Source organism: Colletes gigas, unplaced genomic scaffold (genome assembly GCF_013123115.1).
Source record: "Colletes gigas isolate AHSC1104 unplaced genomic scaffold, ASM1312311v1 Colletes_gigas_Sc00021, whole genome shotgun sequence".
NCBI lineage: Eukaryota > Metazoa > Arthropoda > Insecta > Hymenoptera > Colletidae > Colletes > Colletes gigas.
Window position 1 is genome coordinate 3938844 of NW_025106650.1, and position 25775 is coordinate 3964618.

General features: G+C 39.9%; 1 protein-coding gene across 3 annotated transcripts in view; it reads left to right on the forward strand.

Moving 5' to 3' along the window:
- LOC122401073 (putative polypeptide N-acetylgalactosaminyltransferase 9) overlaps window positions 1–25775 on the forward strand; it is a 348351-nt gene that overhangs the window by 239760 nt on the left and 82816 nt on the right. For all 3 annotated transcript variants that reach the window (XM_043403009.1, XM_043403011.1, XM_043403010.1), the window contains exons 5-6: window positions 4436–5099; window positions 7377–7575. In XM_043403009.1, the coding sequence (XP_043258944.1) occupies window positions 4847–5099; window positions 7377–7575 (452 nt within the window). In that variant the 5' untranslated portion in view covers window positions 4436–4846. The remainder of the gene's footprint in view (window positions 1–4435; window positions 5100–7376; window positions 7576–25775) is intronic.

Consider the following 25775-nt stretch of genomic DNA (forward strand, 5'->3'; position numbering starts at 1 on the left):
AAGCACACATGCTCAAATACTTACGTAGAGACACAAGTGAGTCTGTGAGTATCCACAGTATCTTCGATCGTAACTCAGAATTTGGAATTCGAAATTCGGAATTTGGAATTCGCCGGGCCGTTTAATTGAAATACGTCAAAATTGCCTGTCTCCCAAGCGTCCTATGAAGCGGAATTTAATCTCATTGCCGATGCGACTAGGCGCGTATTATCCCGGCGCTCGCATAACGAGGCGGCGAATGAAACAATTTCGTTTCGCCAAGGTGAAATCGCCTGGGGGCTCGTTCGTTCGCCCCGGCGTTGAATTCCGTTTCGACCTGGAAGAGGGAACAACACCGTACGTTCCCGGCCCCGCGAAGTCCCGATACTGAATTTATTATGCGACTTCGACGCTACTGAAAACTTTCCGACCGTGGAAACTGCTCGTGAACGCGGTTGTCCGGTTCCTTTGCCGGCTGTTCGCGAATTATCTCGTCGACGACGTCTCTCCGCGTTACGTTTTCTACCTATGCAACTATGATACGAGCGAGATTAAACTTCGCCGGATAATGCGCTCGACAGCCTCTCGAGTTCCATCCCTCAGGAACGCTTCCGCCGTCGACGTTTCTTTCGCGTTTAATTTAAACGGAACATCGCTATTTGGAGATTCCTTTGGGGAATTCGGATAGAAAGTTCGCGGTTTGCCGCGTGACGGATATTACTAGATTATGGCCACGGAGGGACGTGCCACTGACGGATCCTGGTATCAAAAAAGTACTCTTCGTACAAATCTTTAGGATTTCTAATGCCAGATTCACGGAACCCTTCAATCTGACAGGCGTTAGGTTCCATATTTAAAGTTGAAGAATTAGTAAATCATATTGCAGTTTATGTCAAGTTTGAAATGAACTTATATCCTAATAAGAATATGTGCAATTAATGTTCACTAAATGAACATTTTATTTGAATTCTCTATAAAATTATTCAGCTTTCTTGAATCGTCTATGGAATTCTTAGGACGCAGAAAATTCTGCATAATTAACTAACTTTCTGAGATTCGGCCGAGTTAATGAAAACATTTGCTCGAAGCAAGGCGGTGTTGCATAGGCAGGAGGAGGTCGTCGAAATTTTTGGAATGCAGCAGGCTGCATCGAACGCAAGGTAATCTCGTCTGCATAACGGTACCCGATACACTCGTTGAATACGCGTGCATCTTGTATCTTTTGTTCTCCGATGTCGAACGTAGGCATTCTAATGCCGGATCGCGGACAAAGATTGCGCTCTGCCCATTCTTCTTTCGCTTTTTCGCGATTTACGTAACGTTACGCCGGTCGCAACGCTATTAGCACGTTCCGCGCTTCTCCGCTTACATTATTCCGGTTGTCTTCGTGTGTATAACAGGCAAACGCGCTTTCCGCTTATTAATGAACGACTCGATGTGGATTTCCGGGGCTAATAAGTGCGCCTTCCTATTCAAAAGTTTCGCGGTAATTCGTTACGGTTAGTGCGATCCTCGAAGGACTATAAATTTTATTAACCTTGTAGGAAATTTACTTCTCTTCTCGTCCACGGATCTGCAACTCGATAGATCCGAATCGAGTGGTAAGTTTGTTTAGATTTTTCTTCGATACAGTTTTCAAATTTTATCATGGAATTATTTTGATTAAATCATTTTTCACCTTTTTGTCGAAACAGGGACGCAGAAAATCGTGGTAGAAACAGTGTTAATCCGGCGTTAAGCTCTACCGAGCTAACGGAAACAATATACTGCTCATAAATATGAGCTTTCGGATCGCGTGTGCATTTACTCGCGAAAAACACGGATACACGATATTTTATTTCGTCGAGGTTCGCGAACGATATTCCATTAATCCATTAATCGTGTCTCATGTTCAGAATATTCATAGAAGCTTTCTTTCACTGATATTAACATTTATTTAATTATCGTGTGATTTTTATGATGTGAAGTTCCTGGTAAAAATGGATTGTACATCGTATGGAACTTCTCTTGTAAAATAATACAAGTAAAAATACATGTTCAGCAGTAATTTAGTTGGTATTTACAAATTAAAATTAATTCTATTTGACGTTGTCACGATTTTTCATAGAATCTCCAAGATAAATTGTAATAACTCTCGTAATGATTGCTGGTGCTTGCGTTGTTTTTACGTTTAATTTACTCGATTGTTAGCAGTACCTTTTTCAGACTAATTAGTCGACATTTTAATAAGAGTTCGTAATAAAGGACACTCTTCGAGTGCCATCGTTCACACAGCAATCCCAGCATTGAGAATGTTTAATGATCACTGTCTAGCAATTAATTTCGATCGATGGTTTTCTCCTTTATTAATAATTCATGGAAGAATGTGTAAAACGTAATTAGTTTTTGTACGCATGTAATTCGAGTGCAAATTACAGCTTGAAAGACGAACTAATGCTATCTTGCATTTAAGGATTCTGGATTATTTAATTTAAAAAGAAAAGAATGGAGTAGATATCTTTGCTAATTTCTGAGAAAACAACTTATAACACTTTCTTTGGATAATATAAGTAAATGGTTAATAAATAATCCGAGGTTGCAATTCTATTTAGAGTTTCGCGGTGTTTAATATTCTTGTAATGTCGCCGGTTGCGTTCAATGGATTATTCGCTGCTAACGTGGCAGTATTATCGCTACTTCGAAACTCCTTAATCTATTTCGCAGTAGCGCCTTTGTTAATCATATAATTAAGCTCAATTCAATTGTCCTAACATCTGTTGGCCTTACGAGACCACTTTTTGCAATTAAAAAAAACCATACTTGTTCTGAATTGAAATTGAAACTATTTGTGTCTGAAGAGTCTTGTATTTTCGAATATTAATTGCCTCGAATTTTAGATATAATCGATCGATAGTTTTTTTTTTTTTAATTTTTTCCGATCGTTTGAGATTGAATATTTCCATAAATATCCGAATAACGGTTTCAAAGGGACCAACTCAGAAACGTGGGCATCCTTAAAATACAAACGACCTCGTTAATTTAATATAGCCCCTCCGATAAATGCATTTTAAATATTCGATATTCCGTATCGCTAATTGAATGACTTTATTAGTTGGAGCGATTGAATTTCACTCGAATGTTTGTATTCGAAGCATAATCAAAACTTTTACCGAGACATTTTCCTTGGGCTATTTAGTTTGGTTAATGAAATCCCGGCTGTGATGTATTACTCAATTACTTCGCGTAAGTTAATTTATGGGTATGTCTCCCCCGTGCGTTGCTCCAGTGTACCGCAAATATGTCTTTAGTAAATATTTCACGGCGTCTCAGTTTTGCTCCTAAATTTCCTTCGATATTCGCGACGATACAATATAATTTTAAGCATAAGCTAGGAAGATACTCGGTTTTGCGTTAATTAAACCTTCAAGTTCAAACACGAGGAAACCGTTCTCATCTACCGAATACTAACTGTGTTCACCTTTAATAATATGGAGAAAAGGTAAATTTAATTAAGCGACGCATTGAAATAGTTACAGGAAAGTCGATGAATTAGGTACTAAAAGTTATCTAATTAATTAGTTTAGCAGACTTGTCTGTGTGAAATCTAAAATTGAAAATCAAAATAATGTTTCTTAAAACCGAAAGTAAAATGTTGCTTTTAAGAAATGGAACTGGAAAAGAAAGGTGTTTTAAAAGGAGCTCGTTTCTAATAAGATTCAAGTTCACGTATCCTCTGATTAACTTTCCCTGATTAAGATCGTTGCTCATTGTCAGCATTACTTTCCATCACTCTAACAGAATACAAACGACTGTGTGATCGATCGTCTCATTGGATCTTCTCACGAAGAGAGAAGTTAGAAACGAAGTTAAAAGTCGCAATAACGTCTAGAAAAACCATAATAATATTTTAAATAATCGGTTAATAATACTTTCATTGTTTGACAAGTGAATTTTCTGAGTCGTTTACATATACTACTTGTCGTTATCTTCGTTTGTTACATCGTCTTTCTTTTCTTGCTAAATTAGACATAACTCGAGAATTTCTGACAAACTATTGTACCAAACCAACATGCATGCTAATGAATATGAATGTTACACAGAAAACAGAGATCTAAAGTTTCAACGGTATCAAAACGTAAACGGTGTTCACTTAACTTGTCCAACTTCAGACGTTTAATTAGTTACTTAATAATAACAGTTCCTTAATGTGTTCCTCCTTCTGCAAACCTTGTCGAGAACACTCCGCGGGTAGATTAACAATTCGTTAAATTTCAATGTCAGGTAAGTTTCGTCGCTCCGTGAACCCCACTAGCCATCGCGTTAATACTCGTTCCAAGTCCCTCGAGCCCACCTACGGCATTCAGAACTATCCTTGGAAGACGACTTTAAACTTTCATGCGACTGTGGTATCGCTTAAGTAATATACTTCTCCGAATAGTCATCTCGCGTATATCTAACCGGAGTATTTTTGTTTCAGCGGACGCGGACATGCGGTGACACAGAAGACGTTGGATCCACAAGATACATATCAATTCATATCATTTCTCACCGAATCGAAAGTTACTCGCGCCAGGCTAATCGCAGACCGATTGGAAATGAGCGTCCAACGATGATCCAGTCCGTATCGAGTCGTACCGAGTGTCGATCGCGTGGGATCGAAAACGACTCTGCGAGAGGATCGTGAACCGTTCTACATACTCGGTGGACCGCGCGAAATTTCAAAGAGACGAGGACCAGAGGGACGAAGTAAGAGGATGTTGCTGAGGTAACACGATATCCCGAGCCGGCTGAAAACGATAAGTTAATCGAACCGTGCTCGAAAGGGAGGATACAGGGTGACGGAGACCAAGAGGATTCGGGTGAACGAGGACCCGGACGAGTGTAAAAAATGGGTTTCCCCAGGAGGAGATCCCTGTGGCTGAAGGTGGCCGTCCTGGTCACGGCGGTTTGGGCCACCGTATGCTTTCTGCTTTACACGGAGGATCGCGCCAACGCCGCTGTACAGGGATTGGCCCCCTCTGGCGTCGCGGCGCCCCAAATGGCCAACGGATTCGTGCCTGCAGCCGCAGCCCTGAGGAAAGAGACGCCGTTCAACGGGCAGCCCAAGCAGTCCAAGGTTGTCCAGGCTGGTCCGGAGCAAGGTAATTAATTTGTCGTTAACTGGCCATCCTCGTGGGAAAAGGGATCCTTAGCGTTGGCTTCGAAATACAGTGTACGGGATTCTAGAAAACTGGAGGATCGAGTAGGTACTGTCCCCTTCAAAACGAAACGAAAATAGGCTTTTTTTTTTTTAATGAGTTCCACAGAGTTTTCTTTCAATATTAATGCGCTGATAGCGACACAGGTATAGTTGACCGTTAAACATCCACGGTAGCCTGGGTAACTGCAATAAAATGATGCACAGTTGAAAATGCAATTTAAAGTTTACATTGTTCGAGGCTATAAGGAAGCAGTAAACGCGATATAAGTTTAACAAGTGCCGTTACTTTGACTTCAAACAGCTTTGCTTAACAGCTTTCTATAACTATTTTAATTAACAATTTACTCCGAATACCTGCCATTTGCACGCCTTTACTGTCCCCGTCCTGTGTATTTGATACATCTAATTAGGGAATATTATCGGATTATACTCGTTACAACGCGTTTTAGTCTCGCGAAGGAAATTTAACGAAAAGCGAAGATCTCGTCCTCAAGAGATCCAGTTAACGCTGCAAGAAAGTGTATCGCATTACGATCTTATTAAAGCAATAATAAGTAATTTTATACCAAGCATCTAGATTATAGGAGTCTCGAAAAAGCGCACGAATTGTTAATCGTCGAATAAAACGGGATTCAATGGTGAATTTCGCTAGAAATCTACGCCCATTATGTTCGTTCTGTACCTGTTTCCAAATTAATGTTATAATTTGCAATAAACTGGTATCTGGTTATACAGCATTGTTAAACTTTCTGTTTGAAAAGCGATGCATCCAATTTATGCAATAATGCATGCACGTAATTCACAGTATTGTTCGCATTTATTACAGTTTCCCTGGCAAATTAATGCGTGGGTGGAATATTGGAGTTGTCAGGTAATAAAGGTATAATGTTTCTGGCACATTCATTTGCAAAAATTTATACACCATCGTCGTTCGACTGCTCCGTGTTACAGCTCGAACATTTTTGCGGTTTTCGTGATATTTCGCTCCTCGTTTCTTCAAATAAGTGGTATTAATTGAAATTAATTTCGGCGAATATACAGGGTGTATCCTTCGAGTTCGAACGACGAGAGCCGAGGAATGAAATCGTTCGAAAGTATAATCGAAAGGGGAGCGTGTCGCGTCGAGGGGTTGGCGAACGCAGGTGGATCGAGGGGGTGGAAATTTTTAAGGAGAAGGCCAGCGAGAGGTTGAGCGGCGGTGATGCACGACGCGAGTTTCACTGCGGCGAAGTTCGCAGCAGGCCGGTCGACACTAAAGCAATTTGTCGCCCTCTTTATTGCCGCGCCGTACACACCGGGGCCCAACTTCGTCGACCCGGGATAAAATTATTTTCAGGACGAGCCAAGACGGCGAGAAAACTGGGCGAAGTCGCGCCAGTCAGCCATATCGTAGCGGGCCACTTACCGTCTAGGCTTTACCTATGCCCCGCCAATATGGCGCTGGGAAAATAAAACTCGAGTTTATGCGGGAAAGCTCTTAGAACGAGGACGGCTTCCCCCGGATATGTGAACGTTCTGAAAATTCAATTCGCGCATCTTCCTCCCCCCCCCCTCCCATGATGCGTCTTGTTCCTCCATCGACTGTTCTTTGCCTTCGTTTCCGATCCCTCTAACACGTTCGATTTTTTATATAACACACGAAGTCAATTAATTTACGCGCTTGCAAAGTATGAATATTGGAAAAATAAAATGAGGCTTTGGTATCAGTGTGTTTCTTATCGATCTGGAGATTAGATAATTTTTAATTTTGGAATTGAGTCTATTTATAAATGTGATTCTTGTAGTGGAAAATTTGTAGGGGAACTGTCAGAGTGAACTGAATATTATTTAACCAGTCAGTAATTTTAGCGAAAACTAAAATATATTCGTAAATTTCAATATGTTTAGAATCTTTGGAGGTCAAAACGAGATAAAACAAACAAGTGTACACTCCGAAAAGAGGTCGCCACAGCTGATTGGTTAAACATGAGTCAGAAACCAACATTGTCTCTCGTATCTGATAGCATATGACAACCTAACTCTCTATTCTTTTAGTAGAATATAGGCAAAAGGAGTTAGCTTGCCTTTTATAAAAGCAACTTGTCGTTAAATAGGGTATTTTAGTATCACGAAAAATCCAGCAAGAATTCCTTAATACTCAGTTTACCAGAGTTGGTGAACCTTTATTAAAAAGGCATTCTCGATAATATATTATTTCTCTGTTTTTTTTTTCTCCCAGGAGGTGGTGTGCTCGCTGCTCCGCGAGAACAGGACTCCAGCGCGCCGGGCGAAAATGGGAGGCCCGTGATTTTACCGACAAATATGACTGCCGAAATGAAAAAACTGGTCGACGACGGATGGCTCAACAACGCGTTCAATCAGTACGTCAGCGACCTGATATCCGTTCACAGAACACTGCCAGACCCGCGTGATCCATGGTGAGTCGTTTCCCCCGCACGTACAAACGTTTAGAAATATTTTCTGACGCGGATCGCGCGAGTAAAATACTTTGGAAGCAATTTGAACGCGGCAAAATTACCAGGAAATCAACGTCAGTGTTTCCATCGCCCTGCAAAATTTTCATGCTTTGATATATCGTTTAACTAGTTCCCAGAACAATTTATCTTTATTTTATCGAGCATAGACGTTACTAACATTCGATTAATCTTACTTCCAGACATTTCCTAGGTTTATACAATTTTAGAACAATGGTATCTCATATTATCAGAAATATTACAAATGTTTGGCTACGACGAAAGTAGTTCGTATCAAAATTACAAGTATCGTGTTAAATCGTGATAATTTCGGGAGCAGCGTATTGTTCTTAAATTTTGATACGCGACGCGTTTCAGGAGACTTCCTTAATTTCGAGGGACTTTGAAACGAACGCTCGAAAGGGAAGAGCGTGCCTGGCAGGATCTCGAAAACCACGAGATAATTTCACGCAACAACGTGGCCCGTGGCTTCTCTCGGAATTGGACTCGTTACTTTGTTATTATTTAATTATATTACTCGGCACTAGATTTGGTTCGAGTTATAGCAAACATCGTATTTCATTGTCGGGAAATGTTCCCGAGTCCCGCGAGAAACGCGCGCGGTCCGAATGAAATATTCAAGGATTTTCCAAGGTTTGCCCGTTGGATAATATAATAAAGCGAAAATATGTATTCCGGGCGTCTTATTCGCGTTAGGAAGTCTACGGGCCGCGGAAAGCCGGGAGAACAACTCCATTAATATGTTTCGGGTAGGAGTAATGGAACGTTATTGCAACTTCTTGTTAACAGATTGCACGAATTACTTTCCGTTGACACGGAGAAAGTAATTTCACCGTCCGTGCTCGAGCGCACGATATATGCCGCGACGGTTAACTTAATCGCATCGCGACTAATTTGTTGCCTTTCGGCGCGTTTAGCAACCGAAGGGCCGCATACTTGCCCCTGTATTCGGTAATTGAATTAGAAACGAACGTTTTTTCTTCGTCGATCTTATAGAAATTGGAGAACTATCTGGATTCTGCAGGAAAATTAATTTCTTATATACTGTTAGAGATATAGATCCTTTTATTAAAATTATAAATTAGAATTACGATGGATATGCTTAAAGATTCACCATGCTTGGTTCTGCTGGAAAATCTTATTGTATTAGGTGTACAAATGAATAATCCAATTTTTTCAGCCACATTCAATGTTTATTTTAAAAGAAAGTAAATTGAATTGTTCAATCAAAATATTCGACGTTACTTTCTATAACTTTAAACCATCTTTCAGGCATCTAATGAATTCCATCTTGGAAAAATTTTACGTTTTTGGACCCGATAAAGTCGTCAAGACATTTTCGGATCTCATCCACTGATTGGAAGTGCATATCGGATAAGGCGTGTCGCATCGACCGGAACAGGTGATAATCAGAGGGAGCAATGTCTGGTGAATACGCCGGGTGCTGCAAGACGTCCCAGCCAAGACTCATTATGGTGTCTTTTGTATGGGAAGTAATATGTGGCCTGGCGTTGTCATGGACGTTTTCGTTCCAATGCTTGACTCAAGTAGATTAATTGACGTTGGTAGCAGTCCGCAGTAACTGTTTCACCCGGTTCCAACAACTCCTAATAAACCACACCCTTGATATCCCACCAAATGCAGAGAAGAATCTTCTTTCCGAAGCGATTGGGTTTTGCAACCGATGTTGATGCTTCACCGGGATTTACCCATGACTTTCTGCGTTTCGGTTTGTCATAGAGTATCCACTTCTCATCGCCCGTAACGATTTTCCACAAGAAAGACTTTCGACGCTGCTTATTGAGAAGAGAAAGACACTCTGCCACTCGTTGATTTTTGTTGGTTGCAGTGAGTTCATGCGAAACCATTTTCCTTCTTTCTGGATCTTTCCCATCTCACGTAGGCGTTTGAAAATCGTTTGCTGGGTTACTCCTAACTGTTCTATCAGTTCTTTTTGCGTTTGTGTCGCACTTCCGAGGGTTTCCAGGGCGTTGTTTGTCGATTAGACTCAAATCATCGCTTTTAAACCGCTTAAACCAAAATGCGCACACATCATATGATACAGCACCTTCATCGAGAAAGGAACAAATCGATTCGCATGCTCTTGCAGCATTTTTCCCTTGTTGGAATTCGTAAAGAATGCAGTGTCGGATATGCACCTTATCTGTTGCCATTTTCGACTCTACTGAATTGAATACTATTGAAGGTTATGTTGGGCCTTTCGCTAAACTATCTTTTGTTTTAATTAGCTATATGTCAACACTATATGACCACAAAAGAGCGGACAAATCTATTGACTTTAAACTTGATTTTATAACTGTTTAAGCTAATTTGGATTATTCATTTGTGCAACTAATATTTTAAAATATTTAGAATTGTGATTTTTGAGTAATAAATTAGAAGAACAGCAGATAAAAGCGAAGCGATATTCCCTCGTATCGAGTCGTGGATCGACAAATAAGAACCGAGAGCACGTAAGAGCTATGAAACCCAACGCGGGAGCTTGAAAAGCCGTATCGACACCGTTGGACGAAATATCAAAAACCACGGTCGATTTATCGCCACCGACGGAAAGCACCGGCCACGTATCGCTGGATCATTCTTCATAATTCGGCAATAAATCACCGCGGTCGCCTTACGAGTGGCGATTTATTCCACGACGAAGCCAGAACGAAATATGAGCCGTTCATTACGAAAGTGGTGTAAATTCATTCATCTTTGTTCCGTCTAACGAAGGTTTTGCATTTCAATTTAGATTACCAGTGTTTCTAAAACATAGAAACTATGTATAGAAATTAATTTGTTTCCAAGACTGAGGATCGAAACGCGATAAATTGTCGATAGAACTGACATTGACTCTATATTATATAATAAATGATTTTTATTAATACAGTACCAATGACGCTTAAGAGAGCAATCGATTTCGTTTGAAAAAATGAGAATAAAAACGCCATTCGTTCGGCGGCGCGCGGAAACGTAAAATGGTTTCAACAGAATTGAGGTTTATTGAAGGTTTGTTCGCAGTTTTGATCGACTTTCTCGCGAAAAAGACCAGCTGAAAGGACGGTCGATCAAACCTGCGAATAAACCTTCGATAATCCTTTGCGTGTGTGGACTGTTTAACGCGCAGTTTTAAAGAAGTGACTGGCACCGTATTTACGTATTTTTGCAACAAATCCATAAAATATATTTTTGCAATCACAGAGACCAGGCTTTTGAACTTTCCAAACTGGGTAAAATACAGCGTGTTTTAATGCTGATTTAGGAACGAAAGATCGCGATAGTGGACGGCTGTGGACACCCATGTTTACGGACACCAGTCTCGTAAAGCTATCCCCATTCTCGTCGTCGACCGAACCGAAACGAGTTCGTAAATGAATTTTCACGCTGAAACTCGTTCATAGACGAAATTAACAAGCCTTTTTTAAGCAATGCTTGCAGAAACTCGGTTTTTTAAAATACGGACTTACGGCAGTCTCGTAACGAACGGTCCATATGTTCACGGCAAACGTAAATTCTCGGTAAAACTTTAGCCGACGCGGCTCGTGGCCGAGCGCGCAGGCGGCGGCGAATTAACCCCATGAATATTAATTACAATTTACATGATATTAACCGACATTATCAGAGGCGACGGGGCAAACTTCGTGGACGTCCATTGGCGCGGGACACCGCGGCGTCGCTGAACTAAACTGAGCGGTTAAAGGGTGAGACCAACGCGCAGGTGTCCGCGAACAGGTGGCTCTGATTTACACAACTTTTGGCGTCGTTAGCTACTACCGATCGACGGTCACGCTAACGCCCCCGCACGGTGGGGCTGTGTTCGTTGCGCGATAAAAATTAACGAATGACGTCGTTAAAAAATACACGGTGACAAATAATCGCTTATAATTATTGGGAACGCTGTTGTGAATTTTCTCGAATTTTTAATAAGAAATTATTTAGAGTGTTCCAAGTTCTTTTTAAATCGATTTGGTGAACCTCCTCCAAATCCTCCCTTTCTTCGCGAAGTTTCAATACAAACGCTTAACGCAAACGCGGACCGTTCATTACCCAAGAAAGAAACTCTTAAGTTCTGCTATTATCCGGATCGATGGGCGAAATTAACCTTATTCCGGGGTCGATTGACAAATTCGCGTTAAAGGATCGTAATTCCGGGGTGGTATACCGATTCGTGAATATTCAATCGGCCCCCGACATATTCATTGAGTCGCAGGAAGAGAAAGTTTATCCGTAACAAATCGTTTAATTGATTTCATGGCTCGCCGGCGGCTCAAAGACGATTCCTCGCCTCGGAATCGGGTCACGAGTTCATTACTGCTCCTCAAGGAACCTCCTCAATTATGCAAAGCAAACTGAAGGACCTTCCGGGAAATAAAATGCGGTGTTGGGTAAAAAGGTAGCCGCGACAAAGGCCGCGTAAACGATCCCACCTTTTGCTATGATGTGGCCAACTTTTACGGACGCTCATTTTTTCCACCACTTTTTCTCTTCGACTCGTTCCTTGGACAGAGTATCGCGAAACTCGGGACCCCTAACGGCGATACGTTTGACTCGTTTCACCCTGTCCGCGATAACTCAAGTTTAAGATACGAAGTTACCCTCCAAACTTTCATCCCTCTGATCCGATCTGTACTGCTGTTGGACATGCAAAAAAGTTCTTTACAGAAACGTTTCACAGTTTTTACATGGGTAATAACCCCCCGTACGCGTCGAAATAGAGCTTCGACGAAAAATTATTTTCCATGACATTGATACTGCATTTACGTTAACAACATTGCATTCTATAATAAAGAATTTTATGTACGAAGCGTAGCAATTAAATTTCATTCGAATAACGAGATTAATTTATTCGATATTTTTATTGAAGTTAGAACTTTGCCAGTCTTTGTAAGAGTAAAATACGATTAACAATGAGAGATGAACAATACGTATACAGTACATACACAAGTATATCTCGTCCGTGGTTATCGACGAATATCGAGAGCAGACGCAGACATCCGTTCTCTGACGAAGCTCGAACGTTAAATTGAAATTGTATCATGAAATAATTAACTCGAAACCGTGCTTAATTTAATAAGGCGCACTCTAGGAAACTTTTGTTAATTAATGTGATCATAACTGGATAGGAGATAAGTTCGAGTTCGCGAAGCTCGAGAGAGGCTTTTACAAAATTAGTTTCTTTCGCGTTGAAGCGATCGGAAGTTGAAATCTGTTTGTGCTCTTAAAGCACGAACGGCTCCCTACTATCGATTCAATATCATTTAATTTAATTACGTATGCATTTCAAAAGAAGATATTTATGCGTTACTTTCATTTTAGCGAGACTTTCAAGTTTCAATTCTGATTTAAAAATGATTCGAGTTGATTAAAAAGATGGTATACTAAGTTAATGAAAGAGTAATATGAACCACTTTATAATTATTTATTCTTGATAATTTCTATGACATATTGAAAAAATTCATGTATCGTAGTAAATAGAGTTAAGTTTCTCGGAACATCAGATATTTTTATAATTACAATGCATAACTGTAGGACGAAAAATGGCAACTCGTGTTACAATAATCTCGTGTTGCAGTCGAGCAAATTTCTTTGACTGTTGTATTACTCGACAGACGGTCGGAAAGCTCACGAATGAAGTTTCTCCGGCGAATAACAAACTGCATCTCGTTAAGAGTTTTTCGAAGCGATCGACTTAGGTTCCTTCGAACGTTGCAGCGAAAGAAGAAAATTGGCCGTAGAGTCTCGCGAGCCAACAAGGGCCAGTAAGAAGGTAAAAAGATGGCTGGCACGGTTAACGAGAAGTTATGAACACCGCGGTGGACTCGTCCAGCAATAATTTCACCACTCCTAAGAATGGTTTTTATTGTTCGTGTCGTAACTCCGACTCTTTTACTCGAGGGCGTAGCTCATGTTCTTGTTGTGCGTTACTTCTGAGGCACTTGCTTCCATTGTTTAATGCCGGAGATGGGCTTCGTGCTTCTCCGTTCCATTGTATAATAGAATTTTAGGGCAGCCCGCTAGGGAGATCCTTGTTTCGACGTTTGTCATTTTCTGAATAATTCATACGATCAATAATTAAACGTATTCTCTTAATCTTTGGAACTGTTTGGAAATATTAATTCGGAAAATTTCTAGTCAGACAATATTTGAGCCGTTTATTTTGAAAGTGGCCTAACTCCATTTTTCAATTTTTTCCGGTTACCATGGTTACATGTACAACTTCATGTTATTTATCAGTAAAGCATTTCAGGTTGCTTATATTCCGGGCAAATACGATAATTCTTGACACATAAGTTTTCAGAGTTAGTTCAATAATTGAACCGTGTAGTTTGAAAGTGGCCTAACTCCATTTATACTTAAATCAAGATATTTACTATTGATAATGTCGGAAAGCAGTTGATGAAGGTAATTTTAATTAATTAGTATTTACAAATTAATCTCAGTTTTTGGACAATTGCGTTAGTTGAATAACCAGTACGTTTAATTAATATAAAACTTAAAATTTAATATTAAATTTTAGAAATTATTTCACCCGTGGGGAAGAACAGAACAAGACTGTTTAGTTCAGATAGTGAAGAAGAAATAGTAACTAATGATTTAAAAAAAAATCGAAAAAGAAACAGAATTATAGAACAATATTCGTCTTCAGGGGATGAAGATACGAATAACAATGGAGAAAAGATTGATGAATCATACATCCAAAAAGTGCGAAAGATTAAACGGAATTCAGGAAAAAGATATTGTACTCAAACCGGAAATATTGTACTTGAAAAGATTTTCGAAAACAAAGATTGCCGTTGTCGGAATGCTTGCACAAAAAATTACGATGAAGAAGAAAGAAAGAATATTTTTGAGAAGTTTTGCGGTTTGGGAGATTTTAACAAACAAAATGTATTGCTTTACGAAGCTGTCGAGCGCAAAATTGTGGAACGAAGACGTCCAACAAACGGAAAAGGTTCGCCAAGAAATTGGAGTTTTAAAGATATGTAAAATAAATTCAGTATTGTTTTTTTCAATTTGAAGCATCTTAAATTATGTTGAATGGACTTGGGCACCTTAAAATTTTATAATGAATCTGGTTGTTAATTTTGAAAGTGGCCTAACTCCATTCTTGATAAGAAAACGCATATTATTCACTTAATAATTGCCAGTATTTTAATAGGAACTATAAATTTAACATCCTTAGATACACTTAAGCAGTATGACTCATTAGTATCCTGTATGTACATTTTTAAATTCATTGAAACGCAAACCCTTAAATATCTCGATTTGAAGATAAATGAACTTAGGCCACTTTCAAAATAAACGGCTCATTTATATATTTGCGAGTACAAAGATAGAGAGACATAAGTATTATAAACTATATAATACTGAGTTAGTGACGACATGACAGATTGCAAAAAAAAAAATGACATTTTGGGTAAAAATAAATAAAAAAGAAATTTCTTCTCGTTTATAATGTAGGAATACGAGCGTGAGTAACTGTATATAATGAACGATGAGCGGGACGAGCGATTGGATTTTTCGTTATTTGATGGAAAATTTACTCGTTTCTGATTTGTAATCGCGATTATAATCCGCGGAATGCAGGAAACGACCGAAACAGCGTAACACGTGAAAATTTTATCAGTTTTTCCACCTTTGGTGGAGCGAAGGGACGCGTTGATGCTCGAATCGCTGTTTTTATTCGACTGCGACTAATTCAATCTGTACGGCGCTAGGTCGCAGCAATTGTACGCAAAACTAAATAAACTCGTGCCGCCTGGTAATTGAAAAATATTGGCGTCTCACCATTGGACCCCGGCTGTACGCGAAACGGAAATCGGCCAGTCAGCTCCCCGGCTACGGCGCATACTTTTTCATTACCGTTCTCGCGTTTCCACCCGGCTCCGTTCCACGTTTCGGCGGGACTAAATTACGGCGTGCAGTTGCCTGTTTCCAGAACAAAAGGAGGATCTCGTATAGTTGGCCGCCGGCGGAGCAGAGAAAGGCAGAAATAAATAATTGAGTAGGTTATTTAAGAGAGCTCGCGTGGTCGAAGAAGGTTTTTCCGTAGACTGAAAAGAGGGGAAAAACAAAATCTTCTTCTCGCCGCTTGTTCGATCGTTGCTTTCCTCGACGACCTCCTATTTATGACCCTGTTTTCAACTAAATTTACGTTCGATTGTTCGTGCTTGCAATATTTTTATTTAGAAAATTCCATCCGAAACTACCGGATTCAAATATACGCACTGTTGTGCCCGTTAATTGCCAAATGCTTTTCTTACTCGACGTAGTTTATCGTTCTTTGATCCGAATGACGTCAATCGTCAGTATCTTACTATACTGTGTCACTGCGTCGTAAAAATCATGAGATCAGTCAGATACTGTTAGGTGAGTCATGCTACGTCAATGTTAAAGGCAACCAGGAGTAGCGAGTCGTAGAGAAACAAGTTTTCGACGAATTTTCAAACTCGATTTTCCTTTGAAAATCCACTATAAACATTCTGTTATATTCCCCTTAATAATACTTTATTAACCGTCGGAATAGTAGGTTAACGGCGTACAAATACAATTTGACTATTCGTAGTCTTAGACTAAAAGCTTGCACGTTCGTGTAACTGTCGAGAATCAGAATCAGAGAGTCTTCTTTTTGAAAAGAGGGAAAGGTGGGGAGAGAAAAGGGCGAGACAGAGAGAGCTTCCAAACATGAGTCAGTGGTCAAGATTCGGGTGTGAGTCAGGATAAACGATGAAATCACTAAGGAAAGGAATTTCAGATGTTTTGGAATTTTGTATGAAGAGGATATGCGCGTAAACATGATGATACATACTGGCATACAACAATTCGTTAATCAAATAATCAGTGTTCATTTATTTTTATAATCACCTAATTATTATTATTTCAAGGGAATCACGAATAATTTCAGAGATTTGTGATCTCCGCGTTGATTTTCGTTTCTTTCCCTGATCGCGACACAGAAGGTAAGACAAAGCGAAAATTATGATTATCCGCAGCTAACATAGAGTTTAATTAAAATACTTCGTTAGCGTCGATACTTTGAAGTATCGTTCCGTTCGATAAGCACGCAAAGTTTATCCGCCTGCGAATGGTATGCCTTTGCAACGGGCAACTCGAGTGAAACGGGAAATGTGTATTGCCAGTGTAATGAGTTACTCGGAAAATAGAAAAGCAATTTTGACTCGTACCGCCGCCTCTGAGGGAAGTGCTTTCACTGAGAACCAGTCACGGCCGGAAGAAATAAGTTGGCCGGGAAGCCAAATCGCTCTCGTATGCAAAACGATAGATTGAAACCCGTTCTCCTGACCGCTTATCATTTAATATATCCCTGACTCCCTACGCGTCAAGCCTCCCTTTATATAGCCCCTATTTTTAATTTCTATTGTATTCTTTGCTGGCTACAAATCGCCATTTCGCGTCTCCTATAACTCGATAATATACTTTATTACTTTATAATACATATTAATAGTGTCTCAGTCAGATTCTACGTAAAAAAGAAAAAATATAAACAAATTTTGCTCCACATTTTCGACTCATTTGTTTCAGAGTTAGGGAATTCCGTTTTGATAGACCAAGAGCATGTTCCTTCATCGAGATAAAGAAATCGTGTTCGCAAATTTTGTTGTTCGTCGAAAGCAGAGGAACCGAAGCAAATTTTTCCGGTACAGTGAATCAGGAGAGAATCGTTCGGGATAAAATGTATGCTCGAAACGTCAGTCGGGATAGTCCGTAAACGTCGAGGAACGACGTCGAACCGAACCCGGGAAGATGAAACACGGCCCTTTCGGGACGACCGTAAACGAAAATCCAAAGGTGATTCGAAATAAAGCAGCCCCGAAACGCGCAAACGGTTGTGCCGCGGAATTATTTGCGAACAGCAATTTCAACTCTGTTTTCAATCAAGACGCACAGCTCGGGAGAACCCCAAACAGAACGATATCAAACAGAATGGCTCGAGCATCGACTGTGCCGCAGAATAATTTTCGCCCAGCAAAATGACAACTGTAATTAAATTCTTAGCGAACGACGTTCACGAAACGAGCGTGCTGTCAGCCAAACTCGTCGGCGGCTTTAAACGAAACAGAGTCCGGAGAACCTAGTGACAAATCTCGATCCACGTTCTATCTTCGAATCGACGGAAGTTCGTGAGTGGATTCATAATTCGTCGTGATCATGTTTGCGATTATTAAATTATCTCGCTTGCGTGAATCGAGGTTTATAACAGGTTTCAAAAGACCGCTGTAATCGAAAGCAATTCATTGTCCGCGAAATTGGAATTAAGTTATTAATTTATCGAGTAGATTGTGTTTCGTCGACGTTTCGAAGATTGTTTCCCAGAATTAATTTAATCTATTCGGCTAAGTTACGAGTCCGGGTGTTTGTGCTCGAATCAAAACGTGAAATCTCATCAGTACGCGAAATGATATTTAATGAAATGCAGATTCGGTATCGGTTTCACTTCGCTGATCCAAACAAGATTATAATTCGATTAATTTACGCGAGCGCGCGTTTACGTTTATGTTGCCAGCGTGGTCGGTGCTCGTTTCGCGTGTACGATTTTTAACGGGAAAACAGAGACGTTCCAGGTAGTAAAACGATTGCTTTTTAAATTCCATTCATGTTTGACAAACTTGTGAAAAGCTTCGAAAGTTGCATGCTAATTAATGTCGTAGCACGATTGCTTGAATTTTTAGAGGATTGAAATTAGCTTAAAGAATCGGGCGCTTCGTATATAGGAAATAGATACAATCGACGAGGGGATCGTATTTGTCGAACAGATTGCGCTGTATACGATTCGTTGAGGCGCACGGAAAGGCCGCTGGGATCGCGTAACGAAACAATAAACACTTAAATAATCCCAAGGAAGCAAGTTGCCGTCAACTCGCAATGAAACGACACTCGAGCCGGCTTATCGCGAACCGTGAAACGCCGTAACGACGGTGGAAACTCGTTCACGAGACGCGAGAGCAATTTCAGGCAAAGAGAGGAGCCCCCACGTCCCGAGTGGGAGCTTTCGAACAGTTCGTGGCCGGAAGAAATAAGTTGGCGTGGCAGCCAAATCGCGCCGCGAATGCATAACGATCACCGTGCCTCCCATTGTGCAGCCTAGAAATCCATTCGGCAGGGTCCTATTGTCGCGCGGTTAGCTTCCTCCGGGTACCGGTCCCTTCCGTCTACGTATTACCGGGAGTCCTGGAAATGGCTAGCGCCGCTAACGTGTTCCGGCGCTGTAAAGATACCTGTCCTAGAGTGGACGACGCGAGAAAGTATATGCCCCGACCGAGAAAACCGGTAGTTGGCGCCGTTTCTGACATCACGATTCCTGAATACGCCGGTTTCGGACGCGGTGAAATTAACCGATGCTGCTCGCGAGCAAACGTAAACGATTCCCGGTTCGTTTGACATCTCAACGCCCTTCAGATTCGATCAACGTCGAAGAGTGTCTGAAAGAAACCAAATTCCAACTGCATTCGGATCTTCTTCTCACAGGAAGGTAGAAGAAGCTTTAGAGTTTATCGTTTTGACAGAGTGGAAGTATTTGATAACACCATTATGCTGGAAGCTTAATTTAGAGTAAGGTACAGTAACATGTATCATTGAGAAAAAAGGTAAAAATATTTATAAAATTGTACCGAATTCCTGCGAATTATTGCTCGTTCATTTAATGCGTGACGTTGAAATCTGCTTGAGTAAAGAGATTAATACTAAACCTACCGCGACTGGTCAAATGACCGTTTTTTAAATTTCGTTTAGAATTTCTAACACAAAATATTATTTTAACGTTATTTAACTTCATGACTATTCTTATAGTATACGTACAATGAATTTTACAATATTCACTTCTATATTGTTTGTTTTCTGATAAAAATATGTTGAATAATTTATATTTTTTTGTAAAATATAAATCAAAATTTAGTATCAAATTCTGGTTAACTTCCGATAGAAATAGGATTGGCCGTGATTGGTCAGTGTTTTTCGTTAATAATTCAAAAACGAAGCCCCATCCGACATTTTTGCAAAGGAAATTGTTGTTCAGAATCGTCTCAGCTACCCCACATTTTCGGTTCTTACACTATTTACGGGATAACCTGTATATGTACAGCAAAGATGAAAGGAGAGTCTTCAGTTTCTACTGTCTTAGAACAGTCTAACATCGCGTATTAAAAATAGTTAAACTTTACACGCGTGTAGTTCTAAAACTACTAGTGCTCTACCCATTATCGAGTCACCGTTAGAAAAGGCAAAGCCTCCCCTTTAAAATGGTTTTTGATTTTTGTCGATCCGACTTTCCGTTTTCGAGGTATCGTAATTTATGTAAAAGGTAATTTTTTAAATTCCGCTCTCCGCCTTAGAAGACTATTAACGCGCATTAAAAATAGTAAAAGTTTAGACGCGTACAGTTCCGAAACTATTGGTGTTTTATTAATTATTGAGGTATTGTTAGAAACGGCAAAGCCTCCCCTTTAAAATGGTTTTTGATTTTTGTCGATCCGACTTTCCGTTTTCGAGATATCGTAATTTATGTAAAAGGGTATTTTTTGTTAATTTGACTATCTCTGTCTCCGTCTGTACACTGTTTACTATTTTCACGCGCGCGCGGTCATTGACCCGAATGAAACGTAAACAAACGCTTCGGTCCCTCGTAACTCCGAAACTAGCCACCGCATCGACTTGAGACTTAAATCCTCATATCTCAAGAACTAATAAAGCTATCGACTTGTTCGAACGCTCGTTTTAAAGGGCATCTCATCCTCTACCTTATGATTATATCACTTACTATAATTTTTGCTATCTTCTATGTTTATTTTGAAATTTACTTTCACGCTACATACCCAAAGAAGTTTCAGAAATTCCTACTGATCGTACGACTAGTGTACGATAAAACTGGATCATAAATTGTTTATTTAATTGAAAAGTAACTTAAATACAGGATGTTTGCGTAACTACTAGCCAGTACTTTTTCTTAAATAATTGTTTTCTCTAGAACTAACTACGGTATCGACTTGGAACAAAATTCGTTTTCGAGAGTGTTTTATCTTCTATCCGATGAAAATTAAAAAATTTTTCTAACATAAAAGAGAAGGATATCTTACGGATAAACATCAAAATACAAATTTCTATACATATAATGCACAAATTATAAGTACGTTGCCTCGTAAAAGAGAAAAAGGAAAACTGGTCATTTGACCGGTCATGGTAAGAATGGGTATACATGAAGTGTCGGTAGGTTTAATATTAAAGTATTCTTCAGCTACGTGGCTCTCATAACTTCGATATACCATAGTCGGTTTTTACTAGTACATTAACCTCTTCAAGGATGAATTTTTTTTTTCTGCTCTATTTATTATTGACAGTAACTACAATTATAAAAAAAAAAACTAAACGTCCACATATGTGGCCAAGGGCGTGAAGAGGTTAAATTTTATTATACCAGCGTCTCTAGAACATCTCCATTCATCATTCCTTATTAATATTTCCTGTTGAAACTAATATTGCAATATCTGCTATTTTATATGTTCTACTTAATTATAGAACAATGTATAAATCTGTACAATTCAATACTAAACTAGAACTTTATTATTATTAATGTTTATAAATCCAATATCGCAGTGTGGTTTGTTTCAGTAATTGCTTCTTTATTCATTCCACATAAAGAATACAGAAAAATCCTTGATGTTCCGTATTTCTGAGGAAGTCACGATTCAGCAGGCTGGAAAGCTGCCTAATTGTGCGCGAAAACGCGTCAGCGAAAACTAGAAATCTTCAATAAACAGTTGGCCGAGTACTTTCGCAACGCAAAGATTTAACTTGTCAAGGGAAGTATTAATTGGTCGACGTACGCTTAAGTATTAATTGCGGTAGTTTGGCGCGGCTGGCGTAACGCAGCAGCTTACAACACGCGTAACTGTGTTGTTGCTGATGGTGATTCGGCCGTTGCTGGATGTGCAGGTTCCAAGTGAAGTGGAAGCAACTGGCGAGCTCTCGGTTTGCATCGATATTTGCGTAGCTTTTATCGACTACCCGGCTGGAACTCGGTTTGCCTCGCTTAAAAACGGCCAGAGTAAAGTCTGTTACGAACATCGATGACCTCTTCGATCCTCCACTTTGGCCGCAATCCGGAAATGTAGAGTGTTCAATGAGTAATCTCCTATCGATCAGCGAGTACGTGATTCGCAAGAGAGTTTCAATTCGCACGACAAACGAAACACACAAAGATCGGGCTCGATTTTCAAGACGTAGCGTAATGTAATTATTTCTGAATTTTTTATTTTGGATTCGAATATCGTAATTATTAAAATTTGAATGTGTGTACTTCCGTTCTCTGGTGAGTCGAACTACTGTTTAGGTTTGTATTTGTTGCTAAAGATTCTGTTTCGAAATTAGATTTTTAGAGGTAGCTAGGAACGGAAAGTTTATCAGAGATACGGGGACTACTCAGCATCGATGTTATTACGGTTCTTTTCGCTGACCGAAAGGATTTCGCAGACCGAATCTTGATACTGTTATTTGGAGTCTTGTACGGACATCAACCTTGTATTGGAAATCCTTTATTGCATTTACTTTTCCCGAGCGAGGATATCGTGTTACAATGCAAGAAAATTGGTTTCTGTACAAGTTCCTTGTTTCTTCTCGACAACGTTGTGATTCCCAATGGCGATTAGTTAATACAATAAATTCAAGCAATCACAGTTTCGGATTTACAATTCCTAACATGAATTTTCCAAGCGTGTCGAACGAAACATTTTCTAAGAGCAGTTGCAATTCGAGATGCGTTTTTCCGAAGAATTTGATTAGAGGGCAAGAATGCATCCATTGTCCCGGAGTTATGATTGCTTTGAATGGACTCTGCGGGTGGCGTATGCCCGCGAGTAGCGGAAACAGTAAAAACTTTTATGCGCTGAATGCGCCTGCAGGGACGGTTAGGGACAACTTCGAAGTGGGTCCATTGTTCTGTTTTCTACAAAGTTGTCTCGACAGACAACACCGAGTTTACGTGCAATACAAAAAAATTGTCTTCGATACTGATTCCCGATAGATTTTTACCCAACGTTTCGGGTCCTCCGTCGTCTCGTTTAGAACTCCATTTAACCGAAAAATGGTCGCGTCGCGCAAATAGAATCGCCAGCCAATTTCATCGCGCAGCCATTTTTCCCCCTCGAAATAAAATTCAGCGTCACTTCAGCTTTTTCAGGTTTAACGAACGCACGCCGCTGTACGAGCACGGAAATTAGCTGGCAGTTAGGTTATCGTAAAACCAGTGGAAACGTCTGATTAACCCGCGTTTCCGGAAACCGCGTTGTTACCTCAATTTTTGAGGATCATTGAATCAGGACGCGAACACGCTTCGAGCTGGATAAGGGCGCCCAAATTAAACCAATTCCCACGTTTCTTTACGTTCTAACACTCTTGACTAACAAATACCATTCTGTATTTATCGAACAAAGATTTTTATTCCAATTGAAAGACTTTTGAGAACATCTGTTCTTATAATATAGTATTTGAATGGTCTTTGATATAATCGTAATTATATAAATCACCCCAAATTTCAGTACATCGTAATTTTCGCCAAAGAAAATCTGAATTAAATTTAAAATTTGGGTTAATTGAATTAAAAAGAAAAATATCGTGGGCGTAGTAATTCGCGACCCAGTGTAGAACACGCGGTTTCCGTGCTCCCCTGTGCAGTTAACCAAGAAAACTCGGCTTCTGGTTGCGAGTCTCATTTGCTGGCTCCTCTCGCAGGCCATTTCTGCTCTGTACTTTATGAGTTTGCGCGAAGTCGATCTAGAGTTCCTTTTTACATCCGACCAAGATTGCTTTCGCGAAGTGGCTTTTGCCGTAGCCAGTTTTTCCGCTCTTACCCGAGCCAGTTTGCGCGAATTGTTGTCTTGTTACCCCTGATTTAAACCCTGGGACGAACAAATTCCTAAATCGCGAGCACACGCTCGACTTACCCCCGGAACGATTACCCGCCAACTTTTCTCACGGTTGCGTGTGGAAAAATAATTAACAACTCCGGAACGCCGTTGCGTGCAACATGAACATATTAAATGCACCGAACGATATTTAGTTTGAAAACGTTCGAACAATATTAATCTACCGCGTGTTTCTAATTTTGAAAAGCATCTTCTTGAGCTTCACTTTATTTCAGTAGTTTCGTATTCTAAATAATTTGTAGTAGTTCCAGGTGTCCTACAATGTTTCACTATGGTAACCCTTTGCCATGCAATTCGTTGTCAAGTCTTATATATTAAAATCAACACATTTTTACATTCACGAGGTATTCGTGAAACAAATCTATTCTTTTTCGCGGCCACTCTTTGTAGGAATAAATTTAAATAAAATTAAATAATATACGTTTGAAAAATTATTTGGAATAAAATTGTACGTTAAGGGGTTAAAGTTACGAAATTAAAAATGGTAGCACGATGATTTGAATTTTCGATGGGGGAAGATCGTTCGATACACGTGATAATACATAGTTACTGCAGTATCACGATGATTCGAAGAACGATGGAACGAAATTGAATCAGACATCGAGACTTGTTGATCCTACTAAATCTGATGCATATAATTGGGCAACTTTCGGCCGTATAATACTTTCGGTCCAGCGTATTCTTCGATAAAGTTCGGGTGTTCGCCCTTAACGAACCGGTTCACCTAAATCCCCGTTACCCGCGAAGATTAAGTTAAGTGAAAGGTCTTATCGCCTTAACGATGATCGACGCCCTGGATCTTGGCTCTAGATCGCTAAGTAAGGTCCTGTGTATGGCACAGCAACGTCTTCGGCCCTTTAAGAAGCGTCCCAAGTGACAAGCAGTTAGCCACCCGAGATTGTTGAGTCACTTTGGAGGAAAGTTTCGAAACTTACGGCGAGACCCGTTGCAGATTATCCGTGACAGTTCATGCGAAATCTCTTTTGCGCTAAGACGATGGGAAAGCATCGACGATGCCTCCATTATCGGAGGCTTAGACTGTCGTTATGGCTTCGAACGATATTTTGCATCGCGATTCAGTTACATGTTGAATATATCAATTTTCAGAAACTTGAGTTTTTCGTTTCCAATTAGTAGTTCGATTTAACGCGTAATTAATAACGTTTTACTTGGATTACTTTCATAATTTGTAGCGTGATCGAAATTTCAGTTTGACGTTTCGAAATTGCAATCACCTTCGTAATAACTCTCGTCTTGTCCCAAAATTCTGATGCAATTAATCGGTTCCTCGAGTTCAGGGGCCGAAGATATCCTGATCGAAACGTAGGATCGCGTCTCGTTGGTTCAACGTACTTTTAGATTCTAATTCCGAGGGAAGCGTCACGATTCGAGCCTCTGTATTTGTTTTCTGCTTTTTCTCGTCTTCGGGGTACACATCACTCAGGAGGTACGGTGTAATTGGATTTAACGTGATCTTCGGAATCCCTCTCTCTTCGTTCTTCCTGAGGGGAGGCTCTCGGCTCCGGGATTCGAAGACACTTTCGAATCGATGGTCCACGTCGAGATGGGAATACTCGCGACGCGGGGCGAGAATGCTCCGGTGAGGTTGGGTAAAATCTGTCAATCGGGGGTAGGGAAGACTTCTGACGAGGGTATTTCGGAGCGTAACGACGGAACTCCTCGGCGATGGAGAATTTGCGGGCAACGGAACAAAGATTCCTGATGGAGCAACACGATAGTTCGATCGCTATTGTTGGGGAAAAAATCATGCACGATGAACTGCTGAAATTTCGTAAGAATTATTCAAATTAGTGTCATCATAATTTGCGCGAAAGTAGAAATATTCCAGACCTGGACACTTCTGAAATAACATTATTTGAAATATTATTTCAAATAACGTGTTATTTTATTTTATAATTGTTTGAAATAATTATGAATTATTTCTTTTGAATAATTTGAAATAAAAAATACAAAAATAACTCATTATTTGAAATCGCTCTATCTCCAATACCTCGACGTTATTCTTATTTTCAAACAAAGGTACTGAAAATAAAGGTCTAAAGTAAATCATTTCAAATAGTTATTTCGTATATTTATTTCAAATGGAATTTTCCCAGATCTGAACTATTCGATAATTTAATGGCGGATAACATATTTGTATTATTATTATTACAAGTAAATTACTGGTTCTATCATAGTCAGAAG